General features: G+C 43.9%; 1 protein-coding gene across 4 annotated transcripts in view; it reads right to left on the bottom strand.

Annotated features, from left to right (window-relative positions):
- Nucleotides 1-25,484, bottom strand: part of ANKRD31 (ankyrin repeat domain 31) — a 173,643-nt gene that overhangs the window by 124,255 nt on the left and 23,904 nt on the right. For 3 of the 4 annotated variants that reach the window (XM_062212573.1, XM_062212577.1, XM_062212575.1), the window contains exons 4-10: nucleotides 20,444-20,484; nucleotides 17,670-17,740; nucleotides 12,575-12,618; nucleotides 7,071-7,712; nucleotides 4,282-4,559; nucleotides 3,690-3,793; nucleotides 312-467 (exon numbers count right to left, since the gene is read on the bottom strand). In XM_062212573.1, the coding sequence (XP_062068557.1) occupies nucleotides 312-467; nucleotides 3,690-3,793; nucleotides 4,282-4,559; nucleotides 7,071-7,712; nucleotides 12,575-12,618; nucleotides 17,670-17,740; nucleotides 20,444-20,484 (1,336 nt within the window). The remainder of the gene's footprint in view (nucleotides 1-311; nucleotides 468-3,689; nucleotides 3,794-4,281; nucleotides 4,560-7,070; nucleotides 7,713-12,574; nucleotides 12,619-17,669; nucleotides 17,741-20,443; nucleotides 20,485-25,484) is intronic. The other variant, XM_062212574.1, reaches the window with a different exon arrangement.

Below are 25,484 nucleotides of genomic sequence, written 5' to 3'. Positions count from 1 at the left end.
TCCAGCCAAGGCTGAGCCTTATACAGGAACACTGACCACAGAAAGCAGACCCAGGAGCCGTCCTTCTTTGGAAGGACAATGGGCACGGCCCGCCTGGCATAATCTTTGAATGAGAAGTAATGCACTTTTCCTGACAGCCACCGCCCTGACCATCCCCTCCTCCCTGGCAGATCATACTGAAGATTTACTTATGCCGGAAAATTACCCGACAGCTTTCTGCTTAGGACCGTCCCGAGGCCCACTTTGCTGTAGCTGATTCAGATAAAAGTGGAGAACACTCACAGGTAACTATGGTGGGAACTCTAACTTACCAGCGTAACTGGGCTGATTAACATTTGCACCTTTTTTTATAAAACAGTGAACAAGATCCACATCATTGTGCAGAGCAGCCTGATACAGTAAATTCTCTCCAAAAATGTTTCTCCGGTTAATGCTAGAAAGAGAGATGCTATAATCTTTCCTTGTTCCTGAAAGGAGAAAATGAGCAAAAGAAAAAAACGCTCATTTGAAAATCAGGATGAATCCAATGAACACTCTGGAAGTAAGGTACACTATAGCTATAATGTTATCTATGTACAAAAAGAAGAGATAAATGTAGTTAGCTTTAAAATATTTGTGGTAAATTATAAATCATGATAAGGTAGTGTATATTGGTTGAAACCCCATGAAAGATACATATGTGAGGACATTAACAGATTTTCTCAAAGGTTCTGGTGAAAATGACTATTTAAATCTAGAACTCTATACTATCAAGCTTAATAAAATGCTACAGGAGTGGGCAAAATCAGTTAAGATGCCCATGCACCAAACTGGCAAAGTATCTGTTCAACTGGTTCCTGACCCCAGCTTCCTACTAACGCAGACCCTGGGAGGCAATGGAGATGGCACAAGTAATTGGGTTTCTGTCACTACAGGGGAGACCTGCACCGAGTGCCTGGCTCTCGGTTTTCATCACAGTCTAACTCTCCCCAGGGCAGGCATTTCGGGGGTGAAACTGTATGGAAGCTCTCTGTCTCTGACTCTGCCTCTGAAATGAACAAATAAAAAAACACTTTGAAGGGCAGGCCTATTGCACAACGAGATAAGCAGCTGCTTGGGACACCGACATCCACCATCGGACGCCAGTTTGAGTCCCAGCGATTTCACTTCCAATGCAGCTCCCTGTGAATGGGCCTCGTAAGCAACAGATGATGTCTCAAGTACCTGAGTCCCTGCCACCCACAGGGAGAACGTGATGGAGTTCCTAGCTCCCGATCTCCGCCTGGCTGCTCTGAGTATTTGGGGAGCAAAGGAGCAGATGGAACATCTCTCCTTCTCTCTCTCTGTCACTCTGCCTTTCAAACAAATAAATCTTAAAATTTAAATAACAAAGAAGCAAGGAACAGAAAAAAGTTCAGTGCAAACTAAGTTGTGGACGTTCACTTTCAGTCCCTACTAAATAACTGCTGTGACTTTCCCCCTCACCCCGTTCTAAACAACCAGAAAACTAAGTGACATGCATGCAGGGAATCTAGTTTCAAACACTGGAAAGTGCAAAGTTCAGACCTACGACCCCCCTGAAATGAAGGGACACAGACAAGGGAAGGAGGTCTAGGATCACCCTGGCTTCTTGCACAGGGTTGGGTAGGGGACAGACAAAGCAGATGGATCTTGCTGATGTGAGGAAATAGACATCAGATTGGAGGAGGCTGGGATGGCACAACTTGCTGGAAAGAACCCAAGATGAGAGAACACAGCAAAGACACCAGAAACTCATCCAAGGTATTCCCTGAGTCATTATCCAAATATTAAATTGCTCGTGTATAAGGCAAGCATCCATAGGCCAGCATGAACGACTATCAAGGAACTGTAATTAACCATCGTCAGAGAATACACCGAGCTTGGAGATACTCCCATGCCTACCAGCCTGCAAAGACAAACTCTGCTTAACAGGGAGAGGCAGGGGTGGGGGGAGGGGAGGCACAGCTCTGATCTGGTAGTTCACTCCCCAGATGCCCACCCTGACCAGGGCTGAGCCAGATGCTGAGAATTCAATGTGAGCCTCCCACATGGGTGGCTGGGACCCAGCTACTTGAGCCATTGTCTGCTGCCTCCCGAGAGTCCACATTTTCAGAAATCTAGAATTGCAAGCTGGAGCTGGGACTTGAACTCAAGTTGGGACACAGGCATCCTAATCAGTGCCTTGGCTGCTAGGCTGAACACCCACTGCTACCACTGCCTTTTTTTTCAAATGAAACTTTGAGGGGCCAGTGCTGTGGCACAGCAGGCTAACGCCCTGGCTTGAAGCGCTGGCATCCAAAATGGGCGCCAGTTTAAGACCTGCCTGCTCCACTTCCCATTCAGCTGTGGCCTGGGAAAACAGTAGAAGATGGCTCAAATCCTTGGGCCCCTGCACCCACATGGGAGACCTGGAGGGAGCTCCTGGCTCCTGGCTTTGGATTGGCGCAGCTCCAGCTGTTGTGGCCAATTGGGGAGTGAACCATCGGATGGAAGACCTCTCTCTCTCTCTCTCTCTGCCTCTCCTCTCCCTGTGTAACTTTGACTTTCAAATAAGTAAAAAAATCATTATAAATAAATAAATGAAACTTTGAGAATGTTAACACTTTTTCAATTCTTAAAAATTTACTTATTTGAGAGAAAGACCCATCTGCTGGCCACACCCCAAATGCCTAGAAGGGCTGGGGCTGAGCCAGGGCGGAATTCAAGAGGTGAGAACACAACAAAGGGAATATAATCTGACACCTGAGTGACAAAAACTCAATCACTTAAGCCATCCTTGCTGCCTCTCAGGGTCTGCGTTAGCAGGAAGCTGGAGTTAGGAGCCAGAGTCGTGACTCAAACCAAGGCACTCTGATATGGGACGTGGGCATCTTAGCCAGCACTTTAACCAGAGTAGCTGTTCTTGCACATTCCATCAAATTTTCTACACAATCAGGTTGTTCCTAACTAAAAACATCCTTTCTAAGCTGGATGCGTTTTGTTTTTCCTCCTGACTGCCCCGGCTAGAACCTGCAGTACAGAGCTCAGCAGAAACGACGGGAGGAGACGCCCCTGCTCCACCCGACGGTCTTGGGAAGCCCTTTGTCAGGCTAAGGAAATCCCCCTCTATTCCTAGCTCACAGCGAGTTTTTATCAGGAGTGGATGCTAAGTGTTGTCAAAGCCCTTTTCAGAATCTTAATATTAAAATGATCTTACGGGTTTTTTTCAGCTTATTATAATGAATTACAGTGATCAAATTTTTAAATGTAAAACCAACCTTGCATTCGTAGGATCAACACTATTTGGTCTTGGTATATTAAATCATGTTAGATTTGATATGCTAAATTCTGATGAGAATTCATGAAGTAATACAGTTTTTCTTCTCATAACATCTTTGATTTTGGCATCAGTTTAATGGTGACCTTGTAAAATGAGTTGGGAAGTATTTCCTCATAAATTTTTTGGAAGAGTTTGTAAGAACTGGCATTATTTCTCACTTAAATTTTTGTTAGAAGTCACCACTGAAAGTACTTCAGACTGAAGCAGCCGATGCTACCAATGAATTGTGAAACGCTGGGAAAATCCTAACTCCTGCTGAACACAGTTTCCTGATCAGTGAAATGAAGAAGTGCAGGAAGTAATAACCAGAATGCCATTTCTGTAAGTTACTTACTTAAAGAACTGAAGAAATACTCAAACTATGTCTCACCTTTTCTTTCTCCAAATCGTTCATTCTTCCTGACCCATCCACTCTGGAATCTGGATAAATGAGTGTCCCTCCGTTTACCTCTTATTAAAGCAAGATCCTGCATTCTTGAAAAATAAACGTAGTTTTTAAATCACCAATGTTTTCTACAAGCATTCATGAAGAATCACACCAAATTTTTACTAAATTTTTAAAATGCAAAGGTATTTTACTGGGCTATTCTGCAGTGTATTGCAGCTTTAACAAGAAATGACTCCTCGACGGACTGCACGTAAATCCATGGCAGGCAGGCCCATGCCACCCTCTCTCCATGACACTCGTGGGACTCGCTCCTCTACTCGCAGTCACCTGCCAGTGTGAGCATTCTGAATCTCCCACCCCTCACTCCCATTTCCCTATTCTAGGGAAAAAGAGGCAGGCTTTTTGCAAAAGAAAAAACTTGTTATGTGGTATGACACTGATCAAAAATTTTAAAATCCAAAACAAAAAGAAATATAACATAAAATTCTTTACTTGAACCAAATTTCCCCAGCTATGTAAGTATCTATTAGGTACATACAGCCTACCTGGAGAGAGACATAATTTGGTAGCATACCTGAAATTCTTAGTTGAACATTGATTTATTCGATCTTCACCACCACGTGTTTTTGGTAAAATGTCTTCTGGCATGTCACACGTGTCAGCTGAGGGCTTGGCTTCCCTGATGACCTTCAGCTTTTCCAGTCTGGATGATCTCCTTAACACTCGTGGAGCGTCCTGGTCAGAGCCATCTTCCACTGGATCTGAATTTCCCTTACTGTTTAGTGGCTCACAAGAGGTGACTTTTTGGTGAGCAGAAGTCTGCAATCCACATGAATTTGGGTCTTCCAGAGTCTGTAAAAATGTAAATGCACCCACAAACAATTACAGCACTGCAAAAAAATTTAAAACCAGAAGAAATTAAATTTTACCTTGTCCTCTAATCAAAATGCTTCTTACAAAATGAAAGTTCAAGAATTTGCAGGCACAGGAACATAATGAAAAATGTATAACTGGTGTAATAAAGGAAAATGCATATTTAAGAGGTTAAGAAGAGTGTAAATAAAAATAATTTTGCTCAATATTCATTCTTAAAATGCAAGGGACCACCTAAGGTCATTTTGGTGTTTAATTTATGCAGGAAGTGGTTAGTGTAAAAACAATGAGATTCAGAAAACATTAGAAAGTCCATACAAGGCCAAATGGAGGTTCTACTCAGCCCAGTATTTTGTGACTTGACAGAAGCAACAAATGATATTTTCTGGAACAAGATAGTATATAAACTCCATTACATTGATTTTTAAAAGTTAATAGCATAGCATGAATTCCTTACTTCCCCTTAAAAATATACTACAGAGGCACCACGGCTCACTAGGCTAATCCTTGTGGCGCCGGCACCCTGGGTTCTAGTCCCGGTCGGGGCGCCAGATTCTGTCCCGGTTGCCCCTCTTCCAGGCCAGCTCTCTGCTGTGGCCAGGGAGTACAGTGGAGGATGGCCCAAGTGCTTGGGCCCTGCACCCCATGGGAGACCAGGAGAAGCACCTGGCTCCTGGCTTCGGATCAGCGCGGTGTGCCGGCCGCAGCACGTGGCCGCAGCGGCCATTGGAGGGTGAACCAACGGCAAAAAGGAAGACCTTTCTCTCTGTCTCTCTCTCTCTCACTGTCCACTCTGCCTGTCAAAAAAAAATTTTTTTTAAATACTACAGAATTAACTTTTTTGAGGACACGTGTGTATACATATATATATATATTCTAAACTTTTCCTGAGCCTATATATATATATGTGTGTGTGTGTATGTGTATATAGCTTACAAATCTCTCAAGGTTATAAATTTCATATTTTTATGATAGCTGAGTAAGAGTATTCAATTAGTAAATCTCCTTTCTACTTTTAAAGGGGTTTCCTTTTTCTTTTCTTTTGAAGACTTGCTAAGTTTCTGCTCACATCAATATTGATCATAATTTCATATACTTTATTCATAGTCCTTCTTTTCAGATTAGAACACTATGTGACTTTTCATGTCCTTTCTCCATGATTAGTTTTTATATTTCTGGATTTCTTTTAGTTTTATTAAATTGGTTTGGAGATTTGTTAATTAAAACTGTGTGCAGTGTTTTTCTGGGTTTGAGTGCTTCATCTTGAGCTCAGTGCTACGTTATTTAAGTCTTCCCAAGGGTGTTCATAAGATCATTTGCCCAACCAGAATATCCAAAAGGAAAAAAAAAAAAGAGAGAAAAAGAACTATCCAAGTGACTGCATTAGTGAACTGGTTAAATTCATAATAACATACTGATACAGTTGGTCACCATTCAGCAAATTAAAAGATGTAAACAGTACTATATTTCCTGACACGAAAGACAAACAAGATATGAAATTTAAAAGTTACAAAGCATACAGATGACATTTTTGTATAAATTAACCTTACATAGAACATGATAAAAACAAATGAAACTTTTAACAATGCTTATCTCTAGAGACTGGAGCTGCAATTCTTTTTTTTTTTTTAATTTAATTTTTTTTTTAATTTTTTGACAGAGTGGACCGTGAGAGAGAGAGACAGAGAGAAAGGTCTTCCTTTGTCATTGGTTCACCCTCCAATGGCCGCCGCGGCCAGCGCGCTGTGGCCAGCGCACCGCGCTGATCCAAAGGCAGGAGCCAGGTGCTTATCCTGGTCTCCCATGGGGTGCAGGGCCAAGCACTTGGGCCATCCTCCACTGCACTCCCAGGCCACAGCAGAGAGCTGGCCTGGAAGAGGGGCAACTGGGACAGAATCTGGCGCCCCGACCGAGACAAGAACCTGGTGTAACGGCGCCGCAAGGCGGAGGATTAGCCTAGTGAGCCGTGGCACCGGCCTTGGAGCTGCAATTCTATAATATCTGAATTTTTTATAGAGGACACAAACTGCCAACATGAAAAAGGACCTCAGCCACTGCAGAACCGCCTGGGCTGAAACGGCAGAAATTCTAAACTCCCACAGTTATTACACTGGGCAGTATTCTCAGACACAGAAGGCAAAGTTCTTTTTAAGCCTGAAGTGAGGCATAATTTTTTCCCCTCTCCTGGCAGCCTAATACTAACGTTCTATGTTCAATTATAAATTCATGCCAAGTCCCCTGCATTAATCCTCCTTATATATAAGCAACCTAATAATACGTCTTCTTGGGTCTACTGGGAAGAAATCGATCCAATTTTCTAATTCCTTTGGAAACTCTACCCCACAGGAATTTCTAAAAAGATCACTGTTTGTTTCAAATTACAAGTATCATCTGAGTGTTGATATCTGAGTAGAAAATGTGAACTTCACACAATAGGACTTATTAAAGGTCACCACAGAAGGCAAACTCGCAGACTCATACTTAACCTACTTTCACTGCTGTCAGACGCTTGTCCTGCTGCTCAATTAGCTTGAAACCTTGTTCACTTGGTGTGTAACAACGAGACTCCAAATTCACCCCCGCTACTTGTGTGCAGTCTTCATCCAGCTCCACTTCCACAGACTGGTCTCCAGCACTGAGACTGCCACCTTCCTCTTCTCCACGACAGATGGGCCCCACTCTGGCTTCCGACGACGCATTCAGGGCTGCCAACAACTCAGCTGGCAAGGCCGCACGCTCTGTGCCTTGCGGCAAATCTCCACTACATGCCATCCAGGCAGTCAGAGGCAGGGGGACGGAACTCAGGGAGTCACTCAGTGGACTCAGCAAGTCTCCAGGGTCAGCATCCTTCTTTATTTCCGACAGTTCCAACAGTCGTTCCTCCCAGCCACTTCCTGGTGATGCCTTACTCTCCAAGGCAGACACAAAAGTTTCGAGAGAACTTCCTTCATCAGAGTTCTCTTCACGAGTCACGGTCAACAAGACTTGCTTTGAGCCACACTCAGGAAGCGGATCTGATGCGGCGAAGATCTTCTCTGGCTCCACTGATGACGTCTTCACAGCGTCAGGGACTGCAATAGCAGCGCCTGAAAAAAGGCTGACTTCAGGGGAATCTGTGTCTTCACTCAGGTTCTGTGTATGCCAAATAGAGATTCTATGATTAGGACATGTACAAAAAGTGTTTAAAATGAAGTTTTTAGTTTTATAATGTATTTTCTTTGTAAGGTATCCTCAAAAGATTCAGGGACACACATCTGGCCTAGCAGTGAATACGCTGGTTAGGAGACAGACCTGTGCCTCCTACCAGACCACCTAACTTTGAGTCTTGATTACCAAATCGAGCTTCCTGGTACCGCACAACCTAAGATGCAGCTTATGCCGGAGTTAAATGGGCAGGTCTCTGACACCCACGTGGAGAAGTGAATTGAGTTCCTGGCTCCTGGCTTCAGCCCTGGCCAAACCCAGTCCATACAGGCCTTCGGGGAAGGCATCAGCAAGAGGTTGCTCAGTATCTGTTTCTCTGTCTCTCTCTCTCTACCTAGTAAATAAATAATTATTTTCAAAGGGTTGTCAAACACCCCCTCCAACCTTCCATAAATAAAAAGAATATTCGTCACTGCTCTCCTATACCAAATTACTAATGACTCAGGACACAATTAAACATTCAATACTGGGCCAAGAGTAACACGAGCTGGACCATATTCAAACTCAGCTAGGTTTAAATCATTGCTAACAAAGAGCACGCGCTGCCGTGGGCAGCTGAATTGAGAGATGCTCTCAAAACTTCAAAGCAGCCAATGATTACAAAAACTTCTCATGCCACAAAATTTTGTTTTATAAAATTATTAACTAGGAATAAAACATATGTCATTTCACTTTTTTATTCCTCATTTTTAATGAATATGCAAATATGAAGTGCAACAGCCAAAGGATAGTGGTCGGAGAGAAAACGAGGAGCAATACATCAGAGGTCTCTGTACATTTATAAGTCTTGCCAATGAATTAATGTTTGTGGCCCCTGGGTGTTTTAAGCATAAAACAATGGGAAATCAATGGAAGATGGCCCAAGTTCTTGGGCACCTGCAAAGAAATGGGAAACCTGAAAGAAGCTCTGGGCTCCTGGCTCTGCCTTGGCCCAGCTCCAGGTAGTGCAGCCATCTGGAGAATGAACTACCGGATGGAAGATATCTCTCCCTCTCGTCTCTCCTTCTAATTCTGCCTTTCAAACAAAATGAATCTTTTTTTTTAAATGATGTTTCCACAGGCAAAATATTCCTAGAATCTCTCTTGAAACTGCTTTCAAAATCAGCTTATAAGCCATTCAGGAAAATAATAAGAAACTTTTTCCAACAATACAAACTGTAGATTTGCCTGACCATAAATAACAGCATGTGTTTCAATGACATCGATTATCTTTTCCAAAAATCAAACTTACTACCTCTTGGCAGGATGCTCTCTAATTTGTAAGCTTTTTACTATTCTAATCTGACATGAATATGAGATGTAAAAACCATTGTCTTTTCTACGTCTCACCATTTATCTTCTGTATGGAGAACACAGAGCTTAAGAAGACATATTTATTAGGAATATTAATTTTAATTTTCTGAGAGAGATACGAGGAATCTGGAAGAAATTCAAGAACCAGATCCTATGCATTCTCCAAGTAGCAGCTCAAAGCCTCCCGCATACCTGAAGTTCTTAGGTCTACTAAGTTCAAGACACTACTTATAATAAAGTACATGGTTTGGGCTTTCCCCTAGAGGAATTTGCTAAATCCTAACTGAAGAGTCAAGGTTTCAGTACCTAAGACATCAAATAGGATATAGCTAACATCACAGAACACCTGTGAATGAAAATTAGTGGCATAGACCATTTCTTATCAAACAGTTCCATGGAGCCTAGTGAACTGCAAGATTAAGTGTGTGTGTGTGTGTCTGTGTGTGTTGGTGGGCAAGCACACTTGATTTTTTCTTTTCTTTCCTTTTTTTTAAGACTTTTAAATTTGAAATGCAGAGTTACAGAAAGAGGGCGAGAAAGAGACAGAGAGATACCTTCCATCTGCTGCTTCTCTCCCCGGATGGCCACAACAGCCCAGGAGCTTCTTCTACATCTGCCACATGGGTGGGAGGGGCCTAAGCACTTGGGTCATCTTCCCCTGCTTCCCTGGGCCTACTAGCAGGGAGCTGGATAGGAAGTGAAGCAGCTGGGACTGGGACCAGTGCCCACATGGGATGTTGGCATCACAAGCAGCAGCTTAACCCACTATGTCATGCCAGTCCCAGATTTTCACAAATGTTTGAAAATGCTTGGTGAAAGAAAGTTAAAAAAAATTGCCTTACTGGGACTTTTCATAGCATGTGCAATGTAAATCTTTGAGGACTTAGGACATGGTATTTTCCAAACTTATTGATCCAAAAAAATCCTTCACAGAATCCTTGAACCAAAGGGTTCAAGGGACTAAGAAATATTTATACAGTTGATGAATAATGACTACCAGACAGGGAACAATTATTCTGGTCAAGATCATAAGAGTTATCTGAAACAGATACACAGAAGGGGTAGGAACTGAGCCAGAAATTAAAGGTTTGTAAAAGAGTAAAGGGGAGGATGGGGCCAGCATGTGGCAAGCGGGTAAAGCTGCCACCTGCAACATTGGCATCCCATGTGAGCACTGGTTCAAGTCCCAGCTACTCCACTTCTGATCCAGCTCGCTGCTAATGGCCTGAGAAAGCAGCAGAAGATGACCCAAACGCTTGGGCCTCTGCACCCATGTGGGAGACCTGGATGAAATCCTGGGCGCCTGACTTTGTCCTGGCCCAGCCCTAGCTATTGCAACCATTTGGGGAGTGAATCAATAGATGGAAGATATTTCTCTTTATCTGTTTTTTAAAAAAACTATTTTTAAAAAAACATTTATTTGTTTATTTAAAAGACAGAATTATGGAGAGAGGTAGAGATAAGGAGAGAGAGGTCTCCCATCTGCTGATTCACTCCCCAGATGGCTACAACAACCAGGGCTGCGCCAGGCTGAAGTCAGGAGCCAGGAGCTTCCTCCAGGTCTCCCACATGGGTGCAGGGGTCCAAGCACTTGGGCCATCTTCTGCTGCTTACCAGGCACATCAGTAGGGAGCTGGATGGGAAGTAGGGCAACCAAGACTTAAACCAGCACTCATATGGGATGCTGGCGGTGCAGGCCGGGGCTTTAACCCACTACGCCACAATGCCAGCCTCATAAATAAATAAATCTTTAAAAAAGAGAAAGAGATTTTCACTTTGTGTTGCTATATGGGGGCAAACTGTTGAAATCGTTACCTAATATATACTAAACTGATCTTCTGTATATAAAGAGAATTGAAAATGAATCATGATGTGATTGGAAGGGGAGAGGGAGCGGGAAAGGGGAGGGTTGTGGGTGGGAGGGAAGTTTTGGGAGGGGGAAGCCATTGTAACCCATAAGCTGTACTTTGGAAATTTATATTCATTAAATAAAAGTTTAATTAAAAAAAGAGAGAGAGAAAAAGAGAGGGCCAGCACTGTGGCACAGTGGGTTAAAGCTCTGGCCTGCAGCACCAGCATCCCATATGGGTACTGGTTCTAGTTCCGCTGCTCCACTTCTGACCCAGCTCTCTGCTTTGGCCTGGAATAGCAGTGGAGGATGGCCCAAGTCCTTGGGCCTCTGCACTCACGTGGGAGACCCGGAGGAGGCTCCTGGCTCCTGGCTTCAGATCGGCCGTTGTGGCCATCTGGGGAGTGAACCAGCAGATGGAAGACCTCTCTCTGTCTCTACCTCTCTGTAACTGCCTTCCAAATAAATAAAATAAATCTTCAAAAAAAAAAAAAAAGAGAGAGAGAGAGAGAGAGAAAGAGAAAGAGAGGAACACATTATTTCTTAAACATCAACTGGGTATCAGATACCATGAGCCTTCCCTGCTCTGAGTCCTCACCTACGTGAAATGAGTTTCACAATCAGTATTTTACAGATTTAAATGACAGAGTGGCACTTGGAACCTAAACCTGGTTCCAAATTTTATATTCTTTCCCCAGCCTTTTGGCTCTTTGCTTAAGTAAGAAGGCATGGTGGCAGGAATGTGTAAGGTGCGCCTGAGATAAAGACAGCTACAGGCCCGGCAGGGCTGTCTGAGGAGAACTCGGCTGCTCATTATTGGCAGAGTGGGAGAGCCAGGGGACAGTCCTCTGGTTCCCAAGGCAGCAAGCAGAAAGCAAAGCCAAAGCATGAAGTTGACACTGACAGGCAACCATAAAATGAGAAAGCAGTGTCCACCACAAGGTATTCGAAGGACTAGTGTAACACACAAGCTGACAGCAGGAATTCAATAGTCATGTCTGCAATGAGCTTAACAAGTAACACACTTCTCCAGACAACAGTAACAGACATCACGTTGGCTGAGAAACAGATAGAAACCCCATCTTGTTAGACACAAGGAAGAATAAACACTGGAAGACATGTTGACAAAAAAGATTTCTATCTATTGAAATGGAGCCTAAGTATATTCTTGCCTAGGGGAGACTGAATGAACTTGATAATGTCATTGAAACATTTTTTCTAAATCCATGATCTATATAGCTAATCTCCATGATAAGGACCAAAATTTTCTTTAAGATTTATTTATTTATTTTGAAAGTCAGAGTTACAAAGAAAGAGGGAGAGACAGTCAGCGAGAGATCTTCCATCCACTGGTCCACTCTCCTGATGGCCTCAACGGTCAGCACTGGCCCAGGCTGAAGTCACTTGGGTGATGAGGGACCAAGCACTTGGGCCATCTTTCACTGCTTTTTCCAGGCCATTAGCAGGGAGCTGGTTCTGAAGTGGAGCAGCCAGGACAGGACCCAGCCCCCATATGAGGGATGAGGGCATTGCACCTGCAGATTCACCTACAACATCACAACGCTGGCCCCTAGACAAACATTTCCATCAATACATTTTTAATTTAAATCCAAGTTCTACAAAACTAATCTCTGTGACACAGACCAACCTCTTCTGGGTGCAGCAGAACTTCAGGACTTTCAGCCACAGGTCCTAGAAGACAATGATATATTTTTATTTCAGTTTACTACAGTACTAAAAATATGCCCTCTCACTCAGCATTTTACAATCAATTAACTTGAGTTCCCCTCAGTCGAGTGACATACCAAATATTTTATAAATATGGATTTATTAATATAAAATTACTACTGTCTTGGCAATGAGGTTATAAAATTGCTCCTTTTTTTTTAAACAAAAATTGTATATGCCTTCAGATAGACTTGTAGTGATCTGAAATTAGTTTAGCCAAAAATCAAAGTTAACTCTTTTTTGGCTGAAAAACCATTCTGACTTTTCCAGTATCATCATCTACCCCATTACAGGTAATAGAGCTTATGTGAATTCACGTCTCAAGAGAGAGGCATGAAAAGGAACACCCACAGGGGCCAGAGGAGTCAAAGTCCCTGGAGAAGCCAGCGTGGTAGTGGGTTAAACCACGGCCTGCATCTCATATGGTGCCCATTCTAGTCCAGTGTTCCACTTCTGAGCCAGCTCCCTGCTAACATGCCTGGGAAAGCAGCAGAGGATGGCCCAAGTCCTTGGGTCCCTGCACCTGTGTGGGAGACCTGGAAGAAGCTCCTGGTTCTTTGAGGCCATTTGTAGAGTGAACTAGTGAACGGAAGATCTTGTCATTCTTCTCTCTCTCTCTCTCTCTCTCTCTCTCTCAACATAACTCTTCCTTTCAAACAAATAAACAAATCTTGAAGTCTCCCTGAACAGTATGAGGACTGCTGCCGTGCCTCCATAATCCTCTGACGGCAGTTCAAGTCAAGTCAGACTGAGCAAAGACGAGGGAAAAAGTATTTCCACTCCACACTCCTTTTGCCTTCTACCTCCACCACCAAGACTCAGGTATTCTGACGTAGTTGGGTAGGAATTCAGGACTATGGGTAATTCAAGCGTGTTTGGTCACGTCTGGCTTCTTCTGAACCATCTACACAACTAGAATAAAAGAAAGCAGCTATTTGCTGAACCTACGAATGCACACTCAAGCCAGACACATTTTTTCAGGTGGGACGGCTGTGGCGGGGGAAGTAGAGTAAGTATAAATACATTCACAGAGCTTCACATTTTCCACAATCTGTTTTTTTTTGCTTGCTTCACCTTTGCCATTTAATGATTAAAAAAAGAAAAGAAATGACAACTATCAAACCAGCTAGGAAGGTTACGTTCATGGCATTCCATTCCCTCAAAGGATGCTAAGCAAAAAGTCTTAAGAACAAATAATTTCCCATCCTTGCTTTAGAAACCTTTGTGTCAAGCAGCGATGGCACAATTACGGTCTGAATCTTAACCTCTATACTTGCAAGGAGTCTTTCCTAAACTAAACTCTCAGATCCTTGGAGGGTTAAAGTCAAAACCGGACAAGATTTCACCCTCTTCCTCCTCCCCTGCATTGAAACAAAGAATCTCACATCCTCCCTTGTTGTCTTTATCCACTGCATCTTCAAAATGGTCATTTCTGGTTTATGCCTACAGTTCCTATTTGTAAGACTCAATAAATCAGTAAAATATTTTACAGTAATTTTATTACTGTATTAAAGTATTTAGAAGGAATTCTCATTCTCTAACTATGAAGTGTACTTTAAATTGTCAAATACAAAAAGTATTATCTTTTTAGTTATTTGAAAGTTACAGAGAGGGCCGGCACTGTGGCATAGTGGTTAAGCCGCTGCCTACCAGCATCCTATGGGAACCAGTTCGGGTCCCGACTGCTCCACTTCCAATCCAGCTCTCTGCTGTAGCCTGGGAAAGCAGTAGAAGATGGCCCAATGCTTGGGCCCCTGCAGCCTTGTGGGAGACCCAGAGGACCTAGCTGACTCCTGGCTTCGGATCGGTGCAGCTCCAACCGTTGCAGCCAATTGGGTAGTGAACCAGCAAATGGAGGACCTCTCTGTCTCTCTGCTTCTCCTTCTTTCTCTGTGTGTAAAGTCTCTCTTTCAAATAAATAAATCTTTAAAAAAAAAAGTTACAGAGGGAGATGGAGAGACAAAGAGAGAGAGAGATCTTCCATCTGCTGGTTCATTCACCAGATTGCTGCAACAGCCAGACTGGGCCAGGCTGAAGCCAGGAGCCAGGTGCTTCGTCCAGGTATCTCATGTGGGTGGCAGCAGTCCAAACACTTGAGCCATCTTCCACTACTTTTCTCAGACCATTAGCAAGGAGCTAGATTGGATATGGAGCAACAGGGACATGAACTGGCACCCACATAGGATACTGGTATCAAAGGTAGCAGCTTTATCTGCTGAACCACACTGTCAGTCCCAAAAAGCATCATTCTTGAATTCTTGTATATACTCTATAATTACTAGAAGACTTTGTAATTTCTCTACTTAGCATTTGAGAGAGAAATAATGTAATGGTATGTGTAAGAATTAACTCTAAAGTGCCAAAGACAAAGAATGTGGCCATAGGAGCTGAGTTTTAATCTACACAACAATTTTAACTTGCATATAAACTTTTGGTTTTTTTTGTTTGTTTGTTTGTTTGTTTGTTTGTTTTGACAGGCAGAGTGGACAGGGAGAGAGAGAGACAGAGAGAAAGGTCTTCCTTTGCCATTGGTTCACCCTCCAATGGCCGCCGCGGCTGGAGTGCTGCGGCCGGCGCACCGTGCTGATCCGAAGTCAGGAGCCAGGTGCTTCTCCTGGTCTCCCATGGGGTGCAGGGCCCAAGCACTTGGGCCATCCTCCACTGCCCTCCCGGGCCACAGCAGAGAGCTGGCCTGGAAGAGGGGCAACCGGGACAGAATCCGGCGCCCCGACCGGGACTAGAACCCGGTGTGCCGGCGCCGCAAGGTGGAGGATTAGCCTATTGAGCCGTGACACCGGCCAGCAAATGATTTTTTTAAAAAGATTTTATTTATTTATTTGAAAGTCAGAGTTACACAGAGAAAGAAGGAGAGGCAGAAAGAGAGGTCTTCCATCCAATGGTTCACTACCCAACGGGCTGCAACAGTTGGAGCTGCAACAATCCGAAGCCAGGAGCCAGGAAGTTTCTTCTGGGTCTCAAACGTGGGTGCAGGGGCCCAAGCACTTGGGCCATCTTCTACTACTTTCCCAGGCCATAGCAGAGAGCTGGAATGGAAGCAGAGCAGCCGGGACTCAAACCAGCACCCATATGTGATGCCAGCACTGCAGGCTGCAGCTTTACCCACTACGCCACCGCGCCGGCCCCAGCAAATGTTTATACCTCAAACATTTCATGTAAAAGACAAAGTACGTGAAGCATGAACTAAGAATCACTGTTTTGCCTCTACCAAGCTGATCAGCAGAAGCATGATGAGGCAGCTCCTTATTTCCAGCACTGACCCCAGACATCATTGAAAGAGAGCTTGCTTTTAGCAGTGACAGGATGTTAAGAGCCACCCTGTTTATCTTCAAGCTATAAGATGGTTACCAACTCTGTAAGGATCCTGGTTTATTTAGCATTTATACACTCACTGCACCCATAAATTGGGCACAAAGAAGGCTCAATACTTGTTACCAGAATGAACAGGTACTATTAAAAGCCAAAATCCAGAGATTAGGAGTGCATGTAAGAGTTACGTTAGTAGTGGCCGGTGTTGTGCACCATCGGGTTAAGCCACAGATTGCAATGCTGGCATCCCGTACTGGAGGTGTGGTCTGAGTCCCGCCCCTTAGACTTCCCACCTTGCTCCCTGCTAATGCACCTAGGAAGGCACCAACGATGGCCCAGATACTTGGGTCCCTGCCACTCATAGGGGAGACCAGGATGGAATTCCTGGTTCCTGGCCCAACACTGGCTATTGTGGCCATTTAGGGAGTAAATCAATGAATAGAAGCGTCTCTCTCTTTTCCTCCCACTCTTCCTCCCTTCCTCTCTCTCTCTCTCTGCTTTCTTCCCTCCCTCCCTGTCACTCTGCCTTTCAAATAGGTAAATAAACCTAAAAAAAAAAAAAAAAAAAAAAGTCTGTGGTTGGCCACATGGTACTTCAAGACAAAGATGCCATCTACTAATACAGCCAAAAACCCAGGTTAATATTGGCCTGTGTGACTGTCAGCAAAAAAGGCACAACACACATATTAAGAAATGTTATGGGCCAGCGCCGCGGCTCAATAGGCTAATCCTCCGCCTAGCAGCGCCGGCACACCGGGTTCTAGTCCCAGTCGGGGCGCCGGATTCTGTCCCGGTTGCCCCTCTTCCAGGCCAGCTCTCTGCTGTGGCCCGGGAAGGCAGTGGAGGATGGCCCAAGTGCTTGGGCCCTGCACCCCATGGGAGACCAGGAGAAGCACCTGGCTCCTGGCTTCGGATCAGCGCGGTGTGCCGGCCGCAGCATGTGGCCGCAGCAGCCATTGGAGGGTGAACCAACGGCAAAGGAAGACCTTTCTCTCTGTCTCTCTCTCTCCCTGTCCACTCTGCCTGTCAAAAAAAAAAAAAAAAAAAAAGGAAGAAAAGAAATGTTATGAACATAAAAAACAAGCACTGTTTTCAAATTGAGCCTTAAAATCACAAGTCAAAAGAGCAAGCGTTTGGTGCAGTTGGCACTGACAACACCTGCCCTGCTTCTCCCCTCAAGTGCACAGCACGACCCAGGGTCACCATCAACACCAACTTCACTTTAAGATGTATGCTTCAGGGCTGGCGCTGTGGCACAGCGGGTTAAAGCCCTGGCCTGAAGCACCGGCATCCCAGCTGGGTGCAAGTTCGAGACCCAGCTGCTCCACTTCTGATCCAGCTCTCTGCTATGGCCTGGGAAAGCAGTAGAAAATGGCCCAAGTCCTTGGGCCCCTGCACCCGTGTGGGAGACCCAGAGGTGGCTTCTGGCTCCTGGCTTCAGATCAGCGCAGCTCCGGCCGTCGCAGCCAACAGGGGAGTGAACCAGCAGATGGAAGACCTCTCTCTCTCTCTCTCTCTGCATCTCCTCTCTCTGTGTAACTCTGACTTTCAAATAAATAAATAAATCTTAGAAAAAGAAAAGATGCACGCTGCATCAGACTAATCATTCATAAATCCACACCTAAATAAGCCTTCTGTTTTTAGGCAAGGACAAATTTTCTTTTCAGACTTACATACGTGAAACCCACCTCCAATGCTTCCGTGGTTCAGTGGAAGCACAGCCTGAGGAAACGGCACAGCCAGCGGTGCACAACTGCTCCTAAAAACACATCCATCAGTAAATACAAATAAATCTAAAATGGAAGAAAAAGCACCCTTTCTCATGCAAATACAATTTAAGTGTTTTTTTTTTATTTAAAGGGCTTTCCAAATAGGATATTCCTCCATATTTTTATGACTATTCCCAATTTGTTAACATTTACATTTTAAGTGGTTGCAAAAATGAAGGAGAAAACAGAAAAATTAATGCTCAAACAAGTTAAATCACAATGAGGTCTGATGACTGCCAGGTAGGAATAGTGGGTCAAGGAGAAAATGATTACGTAGCTCGGCCATCCACAGACACACCGACAGCAGGAAATACTGAAGGGAAGAGGTGGAAAGCAAAATAAGGGTCATGCGTAATCTGCAATTCTGATCATCTTCCCTTGAATAATTAAAAGTTGACTGAAGAGGGGCCGGCACCGTGGCTCACTTGGTTAATCCTCTGCCTGCGGTGCCGGCATCCCATATGGGAGCCGGGTTCTAGTCCCGGTTGCTCCTCTTCCAGTCCAGCTCTCTGCTGTGGCCCGGGAGGGCAGTTGAGGATGGCCCAAGTGCTTGGGCCACTGCACCTGCATGAGGAGACCAGGGAGAAGCATCTGGCTCCTGGCTTCAGATCGGCGTAGTTCTGGCCATATTGGCCATGTGGCGGGGTGAACTAACGGAAGGAAGAACTTTCTCTCTGTCTCTCTCTCACACTGTCTAACTCTGTCAAATAAAAAAAAAAAAAATTGGCGCCACGGCTCAATAGGCTAATCCTCCACCTTGCGGCGCCATACACTAGTCCCGGTTGGGGCGCCAGATTCTGTCCTGGTTGCCCCTCTTCCAGGCCAGCTCTCTGCTGTGGCCCAGGAGGGCAGTGGAGGATGGCCCAAGAGCTTGGGCCTTGCACCCCATGGGAGACCAAGAGAAGCACCTGGCTCCTGCCTTCGGATCAGTGCGGTGCGCTGGCTGCAGCGCATCGGCCGCGGCAGCCATTGGAAGATGAACCAACGGCAAAGGAAGACCTTTCTCTCTGTCTCTCTCTCACTGTCCACTCTGCCTGTCAAAAAAAAAAAAAAGTTAAATGAAAATAGATCTTGGTAAAAAAAATAAGAATGGGAATAGGAGGGGAGGAGGAAGGAGAGTGGATGTGTGGGTGGGAAGAATCACTATATTCCTAAACTTGTATTATGAAAAGCATGAAGTTTGTATACCTTAAATAAAAGGTTTCTGGGTAAGAAATAAATGGATGGATGGATGGATGGATGAATGAACGAACAAACAATAGAGATGTCTGCATTAGAAGGAAGGTGGAGTCAGGAGCTAGAGCCAAGTATTGAACCCAGGTACTTAGGGGATGATGGCATCTGAGTTAGTAGGCTAAACTTCCCATTTCATCACATAAAATATTAAAGAGAAATACACTCAAAGGCAAAGACTTAATAAAACTAGTAACTTTTCTGTTTCATCAAACATATCCTCATCTAAAAATGGCCTTTTCTTGGCTGAGAGTATATGGAAGCGAAAAATACAATAATCACTAGTATTGTTTGGTGTCACAGCCATAATTCCTATTAAGGCACCACCATTTTACTCACAAGGGCTTTGGCATCACAAAACAGGCAAAGTCAGTATCGTTATGAAAATGACTTTTTTTTATTATTTTTTGACAGGCAGAGTGGACAGTGAGAGAGAGAGAGACAGAGAGAAAGGTCTTCCTTTATTGTTGGTTCACTCCCTAAGTGGCCGCTAAGGCCGGAGTGCTGCAGCCGGCGCACTGCACTGGTCCAAAGCCAGGAGCCAGGTGCTTCTCCTGGTCTCCCATGCAGGTGCAGGGGCCCAAGCACTTGGGCCATCCTCAACTGCCCTCCCGGGCCACAGCAGAGAGCTGGACTGGAAGAGGAGCAACCGGGACAGAATCCGGTGCCCCAACCGGGACTAGAACCTGGCGTGCCGGTGCTGCAGGCGGAGGATTAGCCTATTGAGCCGCAGCACCGGCTTGAAAATGGTTTTGACCTCACAGATTCTCTACAACAATCTCAGGGACTCCAGAAGATCCTCAAAACAACTTTGAAAATCACTGTTTTAAAATAACTGAAAGTATAAAGTTTTTTCAAGTTATAATAGTTGTATAAAATCTAATTTTAGTAAGCTAAATTATTTTCTCATGCTAGCCTCCAAGCTTGCTTTTAAAACAGTATTAACAGAAAATCAATTTACCTTAATCTGATATTCTTTTGTGTGAAATGAAACTTACCTAGAATGTCTGTAAAATAATACATACTTGTGCTCTAAAAGGACAATTACCCAAAATATATAAAATAATTCTCAAAGTCTTAAGAAAATTAAGATTGGGGCCAGCACTGTGGCATAGTAGGCTAAGCCTCCTCCTGCGGCACCAGCATCGCATATGGGTGCCGGTTCTAGTCCCTGCTATTCCTCTTCCCATCCAGCTCTCCGCTATGGCCTGGGAAAGAACCCGCATGGGAGACCCAGAAGTGCCTGGCTCCTGGCTTCAGACTGGCCCAGCTCCGACTGTTGCAGCCATTTGGGGAGTGAACCAGAGGATGGAAGATCTTTCTGTCTCTCCCTCCTCTCTTCTAACTCTGTCTCTCAAATAAAATCTTTTAAAAAAATTAAGATTCTTATTAGATATACAAAACAACAACAAATAAACTAAACTTACAATATAATGAGAAGCAAAAATTAGTGAACTTACTGTAACAAAGCTTGAATTCGTCCTGCTCCACCTGGAGGTTGCTAAGAAGAAAATGGTAATTTTTTTCCAGCTGATAGGCTAGTCCAACACCACAAACTAAAAACTAACATTCATGGTAATTCTTGTATGATTCTTCCTTCTTTTCATTATTGTGCCACAATTCACCATCTTAACCACGCTTACATATACAGTTCGTGGCATCAAGAACATTCACAAGATTGTACAACCATCACTCGCATGTATCTCCAAGGGGACTCATGCAATATTTGTCATTTTCTGACTAGCTTATTTCACTGATTACAATGTCTTCCAGGTTGCCAGCATGCGTCAGTATTTTCTTCCTTTTGAAGGTTCACTGTATATATGTACATTTTGTCCACTCACCAGCTGCTAGATACCTGCACTGTTTCCATCTCGGAAGGCTATATGAACACAAGGGTAGAAGTAACTCTTTGAGACCCCGCTTTCACTTCTTTGTGGAACATACCCAGAGGTGGAATTGCTGGGTTGTATGATAATTCTACGTTTAATCTTAAGAACCAGCCTACTGAGCACCAAAAAGGAAACCTGTTGAAGTGAAATGGACACTATGAGAAACAGTGACTTGATCAGCCCTTGTCCTGACTGTTGATGAACAACTTAATACTTTTCCCTTTTAGTATTTTTTTTTTGTTCTAGTTAATACTATTGGTTGAACTCTGTAATTAACACAAAATTATTCTTAGGTGTTTAAATTTCACTGAAAAGTGATCCCTGCAAAGATAAGAGTGGGAATAAGAGAGGGAGGAGATGTACAGTTTGGGACATGCTCAATCTGACTTGCCCCAAATGGTAGAGTTAGAAACATGCCAGGGGATTCCAATTCAATCCCATCAAGGTGGCATGTACCAATGTCATCTCACTAGTCAAAGTGACCAGTTTCAGTTCACAATTGGTCATAATGGTAGGTTTAAGAGTCAAAGGGATCACATAAACAAGACTAGTGTCTGCTAATACTAACTGATAGCATTAAAAAGGAGAGAATGATCCAACATAGGAAGCGAGATACACAGCTACACAGCAGACTCATAGAATGGCAGATGTCCTAAACAGCACTCTGGCCTCAGAATCAGTCCTTAAGGCATTCGGATCCAGCTAAAAAGCCCATGAGAGTATTTCAGGCATGGAAAGCCAACACACTCTGGCAAAAAAAAAAAAAAAAAAAAAAAAAAACCTAAATGAAAGATCTCTGTGAGTGAGATCCCAGTGGAAAGAACGGGCCATCAAAGAAGAAGGTACCCTTCTCTGAAGGGAGGAGAGAAATTCCACTTGACTATGACCTTGTCTAAATAAGATTGGAGTCGGCAAACTCAAAAGGCTTCCATAGCCTTGGCAACTCATGACAAGAACCTAGGGTGATTACTGACGCCATAAACAAGAGTGTCAATTTGTTAAGTCAACAACAGGAGTCATTGTGCACTTACTCCCCTTGTAAGATCTCTGTCCTTAATGTGTTGTACAATGTGAATTAATGCTATAACTAGTACTCAAACAGTACTTTACACTTTGTGTTTCTGTGTGGGTGCAAACTGTTGAAATCTTTACTTAATATATACTAAATCAATCTTCTGTATATAAAGATAATTGAAAATGAATCTTGATGTGAATGGAATGGGAGAGGGAGCAGGAGATGGGAGGGTTGCGGGTGGGAGGGAAGTTATTGGGGGGGGGGGAGCGGGAAGCCACTGTAATCCAAAAGCTGTACTTTGGAGATTTATATTTATTAAATAAAAGTTAAAAAAAATAAAAGAACCAGCCATATCATTTTCCACAGCAGCAACACCATTTTGTATTTCCACCTGCGATGCGCGCAAAAGTTCTGTAAACCTTCCACAAAGGTTTCTTCATATCCCTGCCTACACTTGCTTTTTTCTGTTTTTTATTATAATAGTCACCCTATTGAGTGTGAAGTGGTAACTAACTGTAGTTTGAGTCTGTATGACTAATGACATTGAGCATCCTTTCATAAGCTTCTTGGCCATTCATGTGTCTTCTTTGGTGAAATATCTATTGAAGTCTTTTGTGGATTTTTATGTATTTGAAAGACAGAGTAAGAGAGGAAGAGAGAGAGAGATCTTCCATCCACTCGTTCACTCCTCAAATGCCTGCAACAGCCAGGGCTTGGCAATGCCAAAACCAGGAGCCACAAACTAAATCCAGGTCTCTCACACGGGAGACAGGGACCCAAGTCCTTCAGCCACCACCTGCTACTGCTCACAGTCCCATCAGCAAGAAGTCAGATCTTCAGCAGAGCTGAGAGTCAATCCAGCTATTCCCAGAGGGGAAGCAGGAGTCCTCAGCAGTGGTTTAAGCTATCAAAATGCCTGCCCTGTCCAGTTTTTATTTGTTTGTCTTTCGTAGTTGTTGCTGATTTTTAAGAATTCTCTATATATTCTGGATATTAACCCTTTACCAGACATGATTTGCCAATATCTTCTCTCATTCCATGGATCTCCTTTTCACTCTTCTGCCAGTGTTCTTTGGCACACAATGGTGTTCAATTCTCATTAAATCTAACATCTATTATTCCTTTTATTAAACTTAACATCTATTATTTCTTTTGTAGCTGTGTATTTAGTGTTATATTCAAGACATCATTGCCAAATCCAGTGTCAGGATGCCTTCCCCCCATGTCATCTTCTAAGGGTTTTATAGCTTTGGCTCTTTTTTCTCTGTCTTAACTTCTCTCTATAAAAGAATCTGTGTGACTTAAATGAAGAGAAACGGAAGTGTTCCTTTTTTTACTCTTACTTTACCCCTCTCCATTAACCTATGAGGCTTCTGAGAAGCCATTCTTGTCAGGTTCTGAGTTTGAATAGTTCTCCTGAGAACCAGAAATTACACAACGCTGTGTCACAGTGTTGAATGCCAAACTGAGTCTGCCTAATTCTCAAGTCATACCACAAAATCTGAAGATGTATCTCTTTTTAAAAAGGATGACATGCAGTAGTAAAATGCTTCTATTTTAAGATTTCACGGCAAACTGCCGGCGCCGCGGCTCACTAGGCTAATCCTCCGCCTTGCGGCGCCAGCACACCGGGTTCTAGTCCCGGTCGGGGCACCGATCCTGTCCCGGTTGCCCCTCTTCCAGGCCAGCTCTCTGCTGTGGCCAGGGAGTGCAGTGGAGGATGGCCCAAAGTCCTTGGGCCCTGCACCCCATGGGAGACCAGGAGAAGCCCCTGGCTCCTGCCATCGGATCAGCGCGGTGCGCCGGCCGCAGCGCGCCTACCGCGGCGGCCATTGGAGGGTGAACCAACGGCAAAAGGAAGACCTTTCTCTCTGTCTCTCTCTTTCACTGTCCACTCTGCCTGTCAAAAAAAAAAAAAAAAAGTTTTTTGGTGGTCAAGATGGCGGAATAGGCAGAGAGCGCACTTTTAGTCCGGGAGAGAGACAGGTTAATATAAGTGGAGATACTGCAGGGTCAAGGAAGAGTAGGGGATGAAACAGCATAGGAAACTCTTCCAGAACTAGTGATTCACAGTGGACCTGCGTGGAGAGCGTGGGAGCCCAAGTTCGGGACACCAGCGGCAGACTCAACACACCAGCGCTGGAACGTGAGGTGAGCCGAAGCAAAACAGCCCGAGACACCAGCGGGCAAGCAGAAAGAGGAGACTAGAGGGAACGAGGCTTGAAACTCCGTGGGGAAAAATTCACCAGGCTAACTAGAAGAGAGAGAGGAAAAAAAATTTAAAAAGTGACCAATACGGACACAAGTTTCTCTCTCTCCACTCACCTCTCAAAGGCGAGCAAGACAGAGCAGGTGCCATTTTGGATATACGTCATAAGCAGGGCGACCTCAGGTCTGCACCAGCCCTGAGCCTAGCAGAAAAACCTGACTCTGGGGGGAGGGGTGAAATAACAGGAGATTAGCATCTAACTTGGCAACCCAGTGGGAGATTGCAGGAGAATTGGAGCCCACACTGAGGGCAGCAGAGATTCCCTGTGTGGTCCTTGGGAAAGAGCTTCCAATCTCTGGCTCCTGTGGGTACATCATTTGCCTGCTAACTACCTCCAATTACGTTCAGCTGTGCGGAATTACTTCCCTTTTGAATCAAAAAAGAGAGAGATTTACCACACCTAACCTGGGAGTGTCATCTTTGACACACCCTCAACCCTGAGGAACCAATCACAGCTCTCAGTCCACACTCATCTCAAGCCTCTAAGGCTCCACTGAAAGCAGACAGTCCACTTAATATAGAGCCATAGTGTAACAAGAAAACACACCACAGTGAAGAAACCAAATATCTCCAACATGCCAAACAACAAATGCAAAAACCAAGCTAACAAGAACAAGGAAGACACTATGACACCCCCAAATGAAAAAGACACCCCAATTCAAGATTATGAAGATGAGGAGATTGAAGAAATGCAAGAAGTGGATCTCAAAAAATTGATAAGAACATTAAGAAGTTCTCAAAAACAAATTCTTGAACTACAGAAATCTTTAATGGACAAGATAGAAAATCTCTCTCATGAAAATGAAATATTAAGGAGGAATCAAAATGAAATGAAACAACTAGTGGAACAAGAAACTCTGATAGTGATGAGAAATCATAATGAAATGAAGAATTCAATAGATCAAATGACAAACACATTAGAGAGCCTTAAAAACAGAATGGGCGAAGCAGAAGAGAGAATATCAGACTTAGAAGACAGAGAACAGGAAAGGAAACAATCAAATCAAAGAAAAGAAGAAGAAATCAGAAATCTAAAAAATACTGTCAGGAATCTACAGGATACTCTTAAAAAAACCAACATTTGGGTTCTAGGAGTACCTGAAGGCATGGAGAGAGAGAAAGGATTAGAAGGCCTTTTTAGTGAGATACTAGCAGAAAATTTCCCAGGTTTGGAGAAAGACAGAGACATCCTAATACAGGAAGCTCATAGAACCCCTAATAAACATGACCAAAAGAGATCCTCACCACGACACGTCGTAATCAAACTCACCACAGTGAAACACAAAGAAAAGATCCTAAAATGTGCAAGAGAGAAACGTCAGATT

The sequence above is a fragment of the Lepus europaeus genome, chromosome 15, assembly GCF_033115175.1.
Source record: "Lepus europaeus isolate LE1 chromosome 15, mLepTim1.pri, whole genome shotgun sequence".
Classification (NCBI taxonomy): domain Eukaryota; kingdom Metazoa; phylum Chordata; class Mammalia; order Lagomorpha; family Leporidae; genus Lepus; species Lepus europaeus.
This window is presented reverse-complemented; position numbering and strand designations above follow the sequence as displayed.